General features: G+C 38.4%; 1 protein-coding gene across 1 annotated transcript; it reads right to left on the reverse strand.

Annotated features, from left to right (window-relative positions):
• Nucleotides 1-685: 685 nt before the first annotated feature.
• On the reverse strand, nucleotides 686-12401 carry LOC126387516 (disco-interacting protein 2 homolog C-like; the record flags this gene model as incomplete). Its single annotated transcript, XM_050040018.1, has 8 exons — nucleotides 12266-12401; nucleotides 11306-11474; nucleotides 10986-11156; nucleotides 8451-8480; nucleotides 5854-5915; nucleotides 1879-1936; nucleotides 1716-1790; nucleotides 686-860 (listed from the first exon to the last, which is right to left on the reverse strand). Coding segments are annotated over exons 1-8 (871 nt in total), but the record flags the coding sequence as incomplete, so codon positions are not given.
• Nucleotides 12402-14838: the final 2437 nt, after the last annotated feature.

The following is a 14838-nucleotide window of genomic DNA, read 5'->3' on the forward strand; positions in this document are numbered from 1 at the left end:
TGTCATTTTTCATACATCTCAAAAACAATAAACACTTCCTCTTGGATATAAGAAATAAAACAGACCAATCTTGATACTTTTGCAAGTATACTGTGTTATTTCACATGATTGTGCTGCCATTTAGTCCTAAATACTATCAAGAAAATCCTGTTAAAGGTTAAATAATAATTAAAATAAAAGTGCATAGACAGAATATGCATGCTCAAAGATTCTCCACTGATCACAGGATTAAATATTTTACTTGGCCTGACTGACAATGCTAATCTAAAATGATTGGATAAACTCAGCTTTTCTTCACTCGCTGCATTAAAAGAAAATGTTTAGGAGTCTTAATGGCTCCGGGTCAAAATGGTTGTATATTTTTGAGGCTTAATAATGATATTTTTGGATCCAAGCAACACATTTTCTACCAATATTCAGTGTGTTAACATCTGATCAAGACATATATAAAACAATAAAACACAGCAGTGACACAGATTGGTGCTCATCAGACAGGAAATTCCTCTCAAACTCTCCAGTGAAAACCTAACTAATGGATTCCTTCAGGGTTGGCAGCACTTAAAATCCGCCCTGAAGCTGTTTAATCCTGCTCTCCGTTACACGGGAACACTAAAGGTCAGTGTCGGCCCCATCAATCACACATTCACATCATTCCACCAACTGATCATTCCCATCACGTCCTCACCTCCGCTGGCATCGGTCAGTTCGGTCCTGCGGAGGAAGCCCAGGTATCCAGTTCGAGCCCAGACCGTTTGCGTGTCTCCGAAGCTGAGTCTGGAGTTGAAATGGTCCGACTGCAGCGCCTCATCTCCGTAGACGGTGAAGTAACCGCTGGCGTTGTGGCCGCTGTGCACCCAGATCTACAAACATACATCAGGGAGCAGGTGGAGCTCTTGTTAAAGTTCTGCTGTTTACTGCTGAAATACTGCTCTAATATCTAATGTGTAAAAGACAGAAACTGACTCTTATTAAAAAAAAGACATGATGGTATGACTGATTATGTTTGTTTATTTATTTATCAATTAACTTTCAATTAATTAATGACTAGGCAAAAGGATAAGTGGATAAATCCCATCACAAACCATTGTCTTTCATTGATTTTTTTCTATTTCTTACTGTAATAAGTATTTTATTGATTTTTCATATAAACTGTCACAAATCAGATGACTCCTATATAATAAAAACAAAAACACCAAAAAAATCAAATATAAATTCCTACAATAATATGCAACATAATCTTGTTTAGCTTTGTTTAAAATTATATAAGAACATTGTAGCAGAAACAATAATGTTTTATTTAATAGACTACTTTAAATGATAAACAGATGATATAACTTTTGTTTAAAATGCAATTTTCTATCATATCACTAGTTGCCTAATCCAACAGATAGTTTGAGGGATAATAATTTTAATAAGTATTATAATTAGTATCGCCCCAATTTGCCTATTAAATGTTTACTCATATTGTTGACTACTCATTTATAAAAATGTTGAGAAATATTTTCTTAACACTGGGAAAAACAAAAAATGGAACAATTAATCAGATCAAAGTTGTGCCAACTTCAAGTGAGTACAAGCAGAGTGTGTTTTAATTACAGTCTGTCCATGTTAATGTCAAATATCGAGTGCCGATAGGTGAAGGTCATGTCAGAACTGAACAGGAAAGCACAAAACTCATAATCTTTGTTTGTTTGAAAAGAGATCTGTAGACAAACCTCGCCCAGATGCGACTCTCCCATTGGTCCCTTTGTCTCTGGGTTGGCGATGATGATTCGGACCCCGGGCAGGATCTGTTCAGAAACCAGAGACAAAACATCAACATTTAAATGATTTCAACATTTTAACCGCAAGAAAAGCAAGCAAACAAAAACACCTCACCTTCCCAGACTCCATCAGAGGCAGGCTGTGTGGTGACCCCCTCTCTACTAGTCTGACCCTGTACAAAAAAACAAAACAAAATCTGCAGCATTAGAAGACGAAATCTGTTCACTAAACAACATAAACACAGATTCAAGGAAACAAGATTGTTTTAATTAAAAAGGACAGAAACAAACATAAAGACACTCCAATGAGGAACACATTTACGTCCCGATTATGTGAACTACACATACAAAATTTCATTTTTTTAATGGTACAGTATATAATGCAGGAATTACTGGTCAGTGATTGTAAACACAGTCATCAGCGAAAGCGAAAGCGAAAGTGAAAGTGACGTCAACCCCAGATTCAGTGTCATTTTGTAACCAGTCCCTGCAGATAAACTGCCACTGCTAGTGGATCATAAGTGATGACTGAGAGGGATTATTTTTGTATGAGCTTATACATTGTTTTAAGGGAAAATCCTGCATAGTATATAATTCATTTTGTAAAATATTTGTAATTTTTTGAGTATATTTTCATTGTTTCATTGTTTTTACCTCTGTGTTTTTAAAAAGGACATGGTTTGACTGACATGTGTAATATCTGATAAAGACCCAAATATTTTTTTTTTCTTCTGAGAATAAAGTATTTCATGTTTTGTTTTTTAGTTTATGGTTTTGAAGGCTTTGATTTCCATAATAAACACAGCATGTTCAGGAGCACTGTGAGCTGGGACAGGACAGATTTAATCTGTAAATACATAATTTGAGATGAAGTTACAAAGAATGTTGACCAAAAAACAATAATTATACTTACTTACTTGACAGTTAAAATTAAAATGAAAATATTGATCCTCAAAAAGGAACCTGACAGAAGTGGTTGGTCAGATCATAAACGAGAAACAGTGTCTCTCTGTTAGAAACAGGCCTGCTTAAATCAACAGTGATTACATGTAATCATGCACACTGACAGTTATATTTATACACAGCAGGACTGAGCAGCTTCGTTGTTTCATGCACTGTGACTCCTCTGTGGGAAATGACAGCAGAGCGGTCGCAGGCTGAAAGCCATAATGACCTGCTGGATCACAGAACAGGAAGCTGAAGTTTCTCCAGACATGCTGGGAAACTTTCTGGAAACAGCTCCTGACGTGTTTAAACTTAATTTTACATTGTCAGCTGTGAGCTGGTGTCTGTCTGAGCTAAAGTGGTCTCAGTATTGTTCCTTTAATCCCAGCGGACCACCTTGCCAGGAGATATTTGAATAAATTTAAGTCTTGCTTGCCATCCTGGAGTTGTTGTCCATCTCTGTTGCTTGGAAACTGACAGTTTCACTACTGTAAGAGATAAAATCTGACACTAATGTTGAACCCTCGTGGCAATTTTCAAACCTCCAGCTGGTTCATAAAGTCAGATTTCTCCCCCAAAGCCAAAACTCTGGCAGAACAAATTCTGGAGACTCCCAAGTTGCTATTTATGGTGTCACCTAGCATGACATGTGACTCACACTGGGTTTGATGGGATATAAGTGCATCGTTCTCAGACTGGATGTGTTTTAGAGGCTGTGAGGGTGACAGCCGGGGCATCAAGCTGACATGCCTGGAATTGTCATATTGTCTTGAAGAAACTTTTCAGCTTCTCATTATATTCAAACTTTTACTATCAGCCAGGGGTGATGGTTCCTAGCTGTAGAACAAGTCGTGCACTGGAATAATGCCCAACTTTACTGAGCACTTTATATATTCTGGGAGTGTTTGCTGAGCTGCATGCTCTCCATTCACAAACACTCTGCTGCTACTCATTCATAAAACTTCACCACATTCACACTGAAGCTGCCCAGGAGAGACTGCTACAGCACGAAATCCCACAGGAGCCACACAAAATGCTGTGGGCACAGAATCTATTTCACTGATGGAAAACAGATCTGTTGTGAGATGAAATATACAAGAGGATAACCAGGCCTGGCAATCCAAAAACCCATAATTAAATCAAATGTAGTTAAAATATTAACTAGAAGCTGATTTTAAGGGGTTTATTAAGGCTTGTTCTAAAAGTAGTTTGTTAGACACTTATGTATCTGTATTTAAATTTCCTCACATAAAATCAATAGGGCCTAATTGAGTGCTTCATTTCACGAGTTCCCTCATTTACTGTCACTTCCTAGAAAGGAGGCTGTACGTAACATGTTAATTCATAGGAAGGCTCCTGGAAAAGATGTTCAGTTGGGACACTCCCAATTATTATTCCTGAATAAGTGATGTGCAAAAATGTGAAATCTGTCAACAGGCAAGCGTATAATTCACCACTTATGGAGAATTAAAACATTCAATAAAAAATGAAATATAACAGATATTCAGTGGGGTTTAAAGAGAGCTTATTACTGTACGGCTTTAAATTCAATAAAACAAACCAACCTCAAAGTAACTTCCTATTTTTTTCTTAAAATGATTAGTATTAAATTACACAGCTTTTTCTAGGAACCCTCAAAAGGAATTATTGGGAAATTACTAACTGCAGAATAAAATCAAGAATTACCTCTTCACATTATGAGTATGATGTAACAGATAATATTGGGAGTGGGTGAGAACACAATGAACTGTTGTCCAGAACAACCACAGACGCCTACAGCTGAAAATGACATTCAAAATCACCATATCAATGGTTTTTTATGTTTTAGCTCAAAAACAACCAATAATTGCAAATTTGTATGTTAGCATGTTTGTAGCTAACATGTTAGCTTTTGAATGTTAGCAAGCTGACATTTGCAAGCTAACAACACCCATATACTAACATTGATTCTGTAACTTTTAGTAGAGATGGGACCAAGTCATTGTTTTGGAGGTCACAAGTAAGTCTCAAGTCATTGCACTCAAGTCCCAAGTCAAGACCGGCGAGTCCTGAGTTGAGTCCCGAGTTCTAAACTTTGAGTTTCAAGTCCTGAACAAGTCACAATGTTCCCTTAACCAAATGTAATGCCATTTTAACAAGAGTAACAATGTATTAAAATAACTGAAATCAGCTTTCTGACCTGCACGTTTTGTATCTTGTAATTTGTTTTTTGTGTGCAAACAAAATTATCTTAGATATGATTTTTTTCCCCCAACACATTTCCACGCTGAGTAACATAACATTAGTTCTTTATGGTTCTCTCCTGCAACTTGATTGGATGCTGTCTGATTGGTTCAAACAAAGTGGATCTGGGAAATTAAGTGTTGACTTGCGTTGCAGGGTATGAATAGCACTGCTAGTTGATTCGGGAAATAAATTGATTAGTGGCAGGCTTTTTAAATAACGTCCTTTTTACTCTTTGCTTGGGGGAAGGTATCAAGTTCCAGTCAAAAGGCTCAAGTCAAAGTGACGTCACAAGTCATTGGTGTTAAAGTCCAAGTTGAGTTTCAAGTCTTTTTTTTTTATTTTGTCAAGTTGAGTCTAGAGTCTTCATATTTGTGACTCAAGGTCAAGTCATGTGAATCAAGTCCCCACCTCTGACTTTTAGCATGTTAACTAGCTTTAGCATGGATTACATAGACAGATTAACAGTGTAACTGTGGCTAACACCAACTTGGACATTATATTTAGAGGGATTCTCTCATGAACTTAAATGATGGATTGTTGGAAATTTCTATATGTCGGTGGCACCAAATGAAAGGTCAAGAGATTACCAACATCATTAGGTATCATCCTCTTTGTACTACAAATGTATGTACAAAATTTACAGAAATTGCCATCTTAACACGGAGAAAAACACCCCCACAGAAAGTGAATAATGATGAAAAGTAAAGGTATATTTTAACATCTCCAGTGAATGTTGTGGAGTTATGGGAAGATATTTTGTAAACCACATAATAATTTATCACTGCAAAAAGACTGAGAAACAATGAGGTAATGACTGATTCATCTTTGTTTTGACTTCCACCTGGGAAAGCATCTACTTTCATTAGTTCTCGGTTACATAACAATGAATAAGTCAGTTTTAAATGTGTGATTCACTCACCTGTCGTGCCGTAGCGCTCTCATATCAACAAACACAGTCGTGGGGTCGGGTCCTGAGGTGCCCTGAGAATCACCAACAACAACAGTTAACATTGCAGAGTCACACAATGTCCTTTTATACAACTAGTGCCATAGTACAACTGCACGACAAAAACTTCTACTACTACTGCTCCTACCAGTGGATGCTACTGCTCGTGCATTAGTGCTCAAAGAGACAAGCTTTCCCTCCACAGCAGGGGGGAAGAGCTTTGGGTTTGAGAGCAAAGACGGGATCCCACATAACCTCTACAACATTTTAAAAAATGGAGGGGAGAACAATGTGGGAGTGACAGCAGTGGGATGATTTTTGAATGAAATCAGCGAATAATAACAGATTAAAATAAAAACAAAGATATATCCCAACATAAAAAAATGCTTTATATAATCATATTCTTCTTGTTCGACATGCAAACAAAACGTCACAATAAAATTGTCATTTAGAGGAAAGAAAAGAGGGAAAAGTGATTCCAAGCCAGGAGAAAAGAAAGATGGAAAAAAGGGGTGATGATGACGTGATTACATCCTGGTACATAAAAACCCTGAAAATATATTTACACATATAAAATCTTTGAAATATGATTGGACCTATGCTGGTGTATTTTTCAGCTAAATCTCCTCGTTCTGTGTTGACAGCTGTACTCCTAAATGTGAGTGTGAGTGCAAACTCCAAATCAAGTCAGAGAAAAAGAAAGAGATAAAGACCCCCGTTCCGACCTCTCTCTTCCTCCACCATCCCTCCATCCCCCTTTTCTCTCTCAGAGGTGATTAGAAACCTTTGCAGAGGGAAACGGTACACAGAGCCCACCACCGGACACACAGCGGCATGCTGGGAGTCAGAAGCCCACACACCCAGAGCACAAAATGGCAGATAGCATCATCTCCACAGGGGAGCTAAATAAACTACTTTTCTTACTTTAAAACTCCTCCAGAAGAAGAATACATAACTACTGATTAAAAATTGTGTGGAACATACAGACCAATGGTGGAGAGGCAGTTTGAGAAGTTTCTGTAGACTTTTTGAAATGTTCAACACATGTTTTTTGTTATGATACTGGATCACCATTGGAATCTATTGGAAGTGGCCAGTCACACCAGAAAGTGGCTCCAGAAAATTGATTTTCACGTCTTTGCAGGTGATGCTGAAAGCTTACCACCGTAGATAGCTGTCAGTCTCTAACCTAACAATAACTTTGTTGAGTACAGACCACGCTGCGTTACTTTTCTTAAAATGGTAAACTACAGCTAAGACGATAGCGTCCTCAATTTTTATACTCTTTGTCTCTCTGTTTCCTCATACATTGTCAGACTTACGATGGACATTTTCAAAATAACCATGTCAAAACTTGATGCCTACATTACCCACAATGCAACACAACCACTGATTGTTCATTTGTGGAGTTTGGGGTGTTTTATGCTAGTAGAAGCTAATGTAGCCAGGATTCTCTAGCCTGCAGCAGACATGAGCAGCGCGCTACAGAGGTCTGGTGAGCTCACTTATTTCTAACTGAACACCTCCACATTTTTTAAAATTTATTCTTGAACTTGTGGTCTTCAGCCCCGACTGACGCTGACTCAAGTGACATCACTTGAGGGAATTTATCAGATTTCACACAGCACCCCCCTGGAGACACGGAAAGCTTTATAATACTTTTGTTCATATATGCAGTATGTTCTTTACGGCTGATTCAACCCAGATGGTAAAATGTGACAAAAGCAAACATGTGCGTCATGTTCACGCTCTAAGCTAGGCTACTTCTTGAGTTGTGGTGAGGATGACTAAATGTGAGCAACTGCAAATGAATACAATCTGACCAACACCCTCTGGCTCATAAGCATATAGTGTATGCAGCAGTGTATGGAAACATTTTGGTTGCTATACAGCTGAGGGGAAAAAGGACCTGCACTAGAGCCGCACAGTATGTACGTAGATTCATCTGTTTATTTTAATTATGGATCATTACAAATATGCTATTTTTAAAAGTAGCAAGAGAAAAAAATAAATCATGTATATAGGTATCAAAATTTTTTGATGCATCATAATTGTTTCATAATCGCATAGCAGCCATCAAAATCAGAATCCAGCCATGAGGTGCCTCGAGATTTCCATCCCTAATATACAGTAGTACTTGCCCACATCTGGAAACACATGTAAACACACTTAGATGTGTAAAACAGGTGGAGTTTCCCTTTAAGATAATTTGCAGTTGGTCAATGGTGCAGATTTGCACGTCAAAATTCAATTCAAAGTTGAGCTCAATGTGAAAACACTGAGCAAATTTACTTTACCTCTGCAGCCATTCCATTGAACTTTGTTGATTTTGGCCTATTATTCAATCAATTCGTCATAAATGCTGGTGTGACCAGGCCCTAACTTTGGTGAATCCAAACTGAATACACCTCCTGTCGTCTGCCACACTGTTCAACACTACAGGAATGATTGAATACTCAAAATAATCCTTAAAAATGCTGATCTAAAGCCAGTTGATGAGTGATGTGCCAACAAGCAGTGGGGTGGAGGTGGTGGTGGTTGGGGTGGGGGGACTGATGGTGGTTCCCTACCTGGTCAGCAAGCTTTCCCAGCCTGTGAGGCTACAGCAGCAGAGAGGGGTGGAGGAGGAGGAGGAACAGGAGGAGGAGGAGGAGGAGGAGGAGGAGGAGGAGGTAAGGAGGGAGGGCGGAGACAAAACCAAGTATGAGATATGTGGGCGGGGTTATGATTAAAACAAGGAAGGAGCAGGGAAGGAAGAGAAATGTCAAAATGGAAAACTCAAAGAAACAAAACAAGCAGTCAGGACTGGAAGAACTGTTCAGCCAAATGTTAGTTTAGTCATTTAAAGCTGCTAGAAATAGTTTGGTTATTTTAGATCACAGAACAGTCATTCAATATACTGTGTAATATTAGTTGTTTTGCCGTAATATTAGTGTAGATTGAAGCCGTGCAGTTATAAATCACTGTTCTGCACAACAACATTGTACTACTGATTAGATTATGTTCATAATCTGAAATAATATATTAAATTCTTTGTAAAGGCTTGAATTCTGACTGTCTCTTACAATTAAAATCTATTAAACAGTCTGCAATGTTTTAATTTAATTGTAACTTGGAAATAACCATAATTTAATTATCTAGAGCAAATCACAAAAGATCCTTTTCTTCCTCTGCAGTTTTTCTACGGGATTTACAAGAAATGGCAAAAGGAAAAAATCTGTGACATTTACGTATAAACTTTGGGAATAACCTAATTTTAGCCACTGCTGCAAATCATATCCGAAATGTAAAAGCAACGATCAGCTTGAAATGGAGGGATGACGCCGAACCCAAGGGACAAACAGACAAAAGGCTCAATGCCTCAAAAAACAGAAAAGAGAATGACTGTGGCTTTAATTTGGATGTTTTGCCCAACTACAGAGACTGTTATCTCCCTGTAAACTTGTAATCTAGTTGCCCACAATCATGTCACTGTCACAGGCTTCATACCCTGTGTCAGCAAGAAGTGCATTTGGTTAATCTTGCATTGACATCCATGTATAGTTTTATACTTCAAAGCCAGAAATGGAAAGGTTTCACATGCGCAGGAGATGGGAAAGTCATCCATCTGATTAAACACGATAAAAACTTTGAATGCAATACAGCCAACATTGCAGTTATGTGGTTTCTCCAACCTGCAAAGACTGTAGGGTAAGAAAATCAGTTTAGGATTGTTTCTGAGATCACTGAGTTCACTGTCCCTGAAAGCACCAATTCATCAGCCAGACTTTCCTTAAAGAACTGTCCATTTTCTGTATATTCTGTTAAAGCATTTCTCTGTCCAACCTCTAAGGAAATTGTTTTTCACAGAAGAAAAACACAAATGAAGTTCCTAATCCGCACAGAAAGTTCAAATAGAACTAAACATTTATATAAAGACAAGAAGATGGATATCAGTTTCTCTGTGCATCCAGTATAGAGATGGTCGAAGACATATTTAGCCTTGCTTGGCACAGAGACTAAAAGCAGGAAGAAACTAATAACTTCCATCAAAACACCTTCCAATAACTCTAAACCACCTATCTAGCAAGTTAGTTACCAATTCATCCAATTATCAGAGTTTCAGTCACAGAAAGAGTTGTAACTCCAGGATGCTACATTAGCGTTACCAGGTGTCAAAAACTTCAGACTTCAGAATTAATGTAATTTATGGCAATCAGTGAGTATTATGTAAAATGAAACTAGGCTATGTCAAAATACTACATTTAGGGGTTTTCAGAATTATTGATTGTACATCTTACACTAGGCTGATTTATCTTACAAATAAGTGTCTTACTGTTTTTTTAAGAGAGGTTAGATACACAAGATACAACATATAAATACAACAGTCTCTGAGTTACAGGAAGATGTGTTTTCATTTGACGACCAGGGTCGCAGATCCCCCACCTCTAATCTTTTTACTACACTAAGCGAGACTTAAAGGAATACTTCACCCACAAAATGACAAAAATAGAATAAAATAGTATGTTTGCCATTTTCCATGGAGGCATGCATGACAAACAGTTTTCTTAACAAATACAAGGTAACACTGCATGATTAACTGATTTACAAATTGTCATTTTGTGGGTGAAGTATTCCTTTAACACACTGGACACAGAGATCTGACTGTTTATTTGACTCTGGATAGAAAAGCAAAACACTTCTTGGATCTTGTAGACTACACAATCTACTAACAAAAGGAAACTAAAACTAAAAACTTGATGCACATAATACAATCACAAACTTATTATTACTAGCCAATCCATGGTTTAATGGACTATCTATTGTCTTAACCAAATAACAAAGCTAAAATGCCTTTACGTTTAAAGCTAATAAATATTTAGTAAAATACCAAAATACCTGCTTATAAAGAGCTCAGCTTCACCTGATTTTTACTACAAATAATATTAATAATAAAAAAGATGAAGATAGAACATTAACTGTCATAGAGAGCAAAAGCAGCGAAATTCCAGATTTCCAAAATGCAAATGCCGAATGTCAATGTTCAATCTCGCCCGTGTCGCACCAAGAAATGTCCTGAGTCTTTGGAAGCAGAGAGAAGCAGGAGCAAAGAAAGTCCAACTGACCTGCAGGCAGATCGCCAGGTTGACCCGGCATCCAAAGGAGGTGCTGACGGCTCGAGGGTGGAGTCCCAGGTCCTTGAAGAGTTTGGAGAAGGACTGTGTCAGGGCTGTCCTTGGACGCTCCTCTGCTACAACCACACAGGTCCTCACCCGAGACAAGTCCAACCCTCGAGACTGAAGGGGGACGAGGAGGACGCAGAATGAGAAGCTGTTGTCTGTGATCCCTTTTATATCTGCATGCCACTTTAATCTTTTCCGAGATCTCTTGTTAATTGAATTTATACAACATCAAAGGTAAAACACAAATTCTTCAGCCCCTTTACCTTCAGTAAGTCGGTCTGCAGGCCGAGGCCTTTGGTGCAGAGCTCCATGACGCTGTAGGAGCAGAAGGTGTCACGGACTTTGTACTGACTGACGGCTGACAGCCAGAGAGCCGGGTTCACCTCCAGCTCGGACGGAGGAATCAAGATGGACTGGTGACCTGAGTACACACTGCAGAGAGAAACAAAACAAGAGGAAAGATGAGCATGGGGGGATTATGTTGTGGTACTGATGGAATCATTTCTTCCATAATGTAGAAATATATGTTGAATCTAACATGCTGGCCATTTCTAATACCAGTGGGCATAAGTCAAGGTGTAAATATGCTCTTTGAAGTGTCCTCTTTAACGTGCCTTCAGACATTCTTCTGTATCTGCCCTGCGTGACTAGAATAGGTATTTAAGTAACTCCACTTCAAAGGTTCAGTGTGAGGGATTTAGGGGGACATATTGGCAGAAACTGAACATAATATATATGTTTTCTTAGTGTATAATACATACTACATAGGGAGCAGGTCTTCATCCATTGAGATCACCATGTAACACTGTCATGTTTCTACAGTAGCCCTGAACGGACAAACCAAACACTGCTTAAGATAGGGCCACCGTAGTTTGCAACCCCTCTGCACAAGCAGCATTGGAGAACACAGAATTGTTTAAGGTGAAACTGCCTTGTTCAATGTTTTTACCAATTTAAATCACCAGGCCTGTTTGTTTTGGAGAGGAAGAGACCTCTGCAGATGATTTAGCTCCAAGTAAAAACCTCCTTAACAATGAAAACTGAAGGATTTTCTAACCGGGAAAAGTTTCAGCTGGTTGTAATCTCCTGTCCTCAAGCTAGATTCCACTAAATCCCCCAAAATCTTATACACTGTTCCTTTAAGTAACATCTTCATTTGGATTCACAAATCCAAATCACAAATGCCTGTTTTTAATGCCTGTACACTGTTTTCTTTGTCTGACCTGCAAAGGCACCAGAGGACGAAGCCCAGGCCGCAGTACGGGTCCAGGCAGATGGCGACCTCTCTGGACGGGTAAAGCTCACACTGCAGCTTGATGGAGCGGCAGAAGGCACTGGTGGCTGTGTGAGACATCTAAACAGCAGACAGACACATGACACTCAGAAAAGAATGCATGCAGTAGATCCCTTTCATTTTACTGCAGCTTCGAAACAAACACTGATTTTATGTAACTACTGTCAGGCAACAAGTTGGGATATTTTCATTGGTCTGTGTACTTTTGTTATTGTTCCTTTTTTCAGCAGAAAAGAGAAACTGTAAATGTTTCTTCATGTTTCACACGCACAAAGAAAATCTGAAGGTTGGGTTCAGGACCTCCAGCCCTGGTGGTGCCAAAAACGATTAATTAACTAGAAATATGTCCACAGTACATTGATTAGCATAACAAAACCGTGGGTGCAGCAGTGACCAGATGAACTGACCGCCTTGTTTTTTCTCATTGTGTTTTGGCACCAGCGCTGCCTGCTGTAGCGCTAATACTCCAGCACTGACTGATTTGCTCATTAAGAATGGTGATTAAACATAATGGACAGGCAATTTAGCCGCACATGAAAAAATATGCTGGCATTGTTTCCTCCTGCCCTGTTTTACCTCTTTGCTGATTAGTGTGTGTTTCTCAAAGCATTCATTAATGAGGCTTTTTTGTTTGTTGTGTTTCTTTGTGTTCATGATGCAAAAATACATAGCAACAGTCGCTGATGGTGTGAACATTGTCAGAGAAAATATTTTGTGGTATGATACAATGACCAGAAATGGAGGATTATTTTATAGCTGTTTAGCTACGATATTTTGTGAAGTGAGCTTTCTACTATCCAGCTGTATAGAATGTAGCTGTAGGAGGTCAGAGAACAGTGCTCCAATCATCATCTGACAATGTCTGAAATCTGTTCAGTTCTTAGGCTGCATTCCTAACAATAACCTTGGGGTTGTGGCTATAGCTTTAAAAGTACATCTCATCAGAGTGAGGTTTTGTTGGTTCTTCAGTTGGCGACAACATGGTTGTACCAGTCTAGAACTAATCCTGTTAACATTTCAGGGATTTACACAATGAATGATTTACAATGACAGCAACTAACGACTGACTTTACAATTCCAACATAAAAAGCAAGCAAAAGAAGTCAAAGCTCAGAGCAGTTCCACCCTGACAAGAGCTGAACAGATTCTCCTGTTTCCCTCATGAAGAAAAGAGAAAATAACATTTTGATATTAGCTAAAAATGAGCAGCTTCTTCTTCATTGGAGAAGATTTCATCTACAATTACCATCAATTTTCAATCTCTAATGTATACTGTTATCTCAGGTCGTTAGAGGTGAGACTGATAACTGATGAAATGTCGTGCTGATTGATAGAGAAAGACAGAGAAAGTGCCCCGACTGGAGGATAGAGTCAGGACCCTGATCTCATTTAATCTGTTAAATCTGGGTCCAGCTAATAGAAGACACTCATTTGGTAAATGTGGGAAATGCAGCCATTATCTGAAGTTCATTTTCTGTCTAGGTTTTACTATTTTGGCAACTTGAGGTTTACATTTTGAGCTCTTTTGTAAAGGTATCAGAATGTTCTTAATCTTTTGCTGTCATTTTAAGAAATGAATATGTTTCTCTTCTAAAAAACGTTTCAATTATACCTTAAAACACGCATACAAAATATTTACTTTTACTGCTTGTTTCTTTCTATTGTCTGGAAACACATAAATCTCCTCTATCCTCTCTCTTTGGGCATCTGTAAGCAGAGAGTGGAGAAACAAAAGGTTTTAACATGGGTGGATTAGAGACCAAACAAGAAGAGGTCTTGTTTAATAAGAGTTGGCTTCATTGGATTTAACCACACACACACACACACACACACACACACACACACACTTCCACCGGATGAATAGTGGCAAAGAAACATGAGTTGAGCATAGGATGCAGGTTTGTTTGTTTTGCTGCAGCAGGAATCAATGGGCCCTTTAATCTTTAAACTGTCACCACCGTCACAGATCTTATTCTGTTAAATAAAGCCTTTCACTCAATATACACAGAGACATATCAGCGCCTATGATGATGATGATGATGATGCAGGCGTCTCCTGCCGACCTTTAATCAGTGTTAATCAAGCCAATCAGTCTTAATTCTTCAAATGTCAAAACATAAACGGGCTGATGTTGTCAAAATCAGACTAGATATGACATTTTACTTATAATATAAAGCCACTAATTACCCAATCAATGCAATGTTTTAAACAAAACACGAGAAAATAAATACTGAATCAATGAAAAAAACAATCTTTGAACAACAGGAGGGAAAAAGTTATGTCATAGGCATGTTGCTACCTTAAAAAAGGAGTTCTCTGAACTAAATGTTAAAGGGAAAACATATTTTTTAATCTGGACCCCAGTTTCCCTTGTTATTTTGTCTAAGTGACTAATGGAGACAAGTCTTGCTATGCGTTCTAATCCCAGTACTACCATACTATATAGTAGGGCTGCACGATTCTGGAAAAAATGAGAATCACGATTTTTTGGCTTATAATTGA

This window comes from Epinephelus moara, unplaced genomic scaffold (assembly GCF_006386435.1).
Source record: "Epinephelus moara isolate mb unplaced genomic scaffold, YSFRI_EMoa_1.0 scaffold614, whole genome shotgun sequence".
Taxonomy (NCBI): Eukaryota; Metazoa; Chordata; class Actinopteri; order Perciformes; family Serranidae; genus Epinephelus; species Epinephelus moara.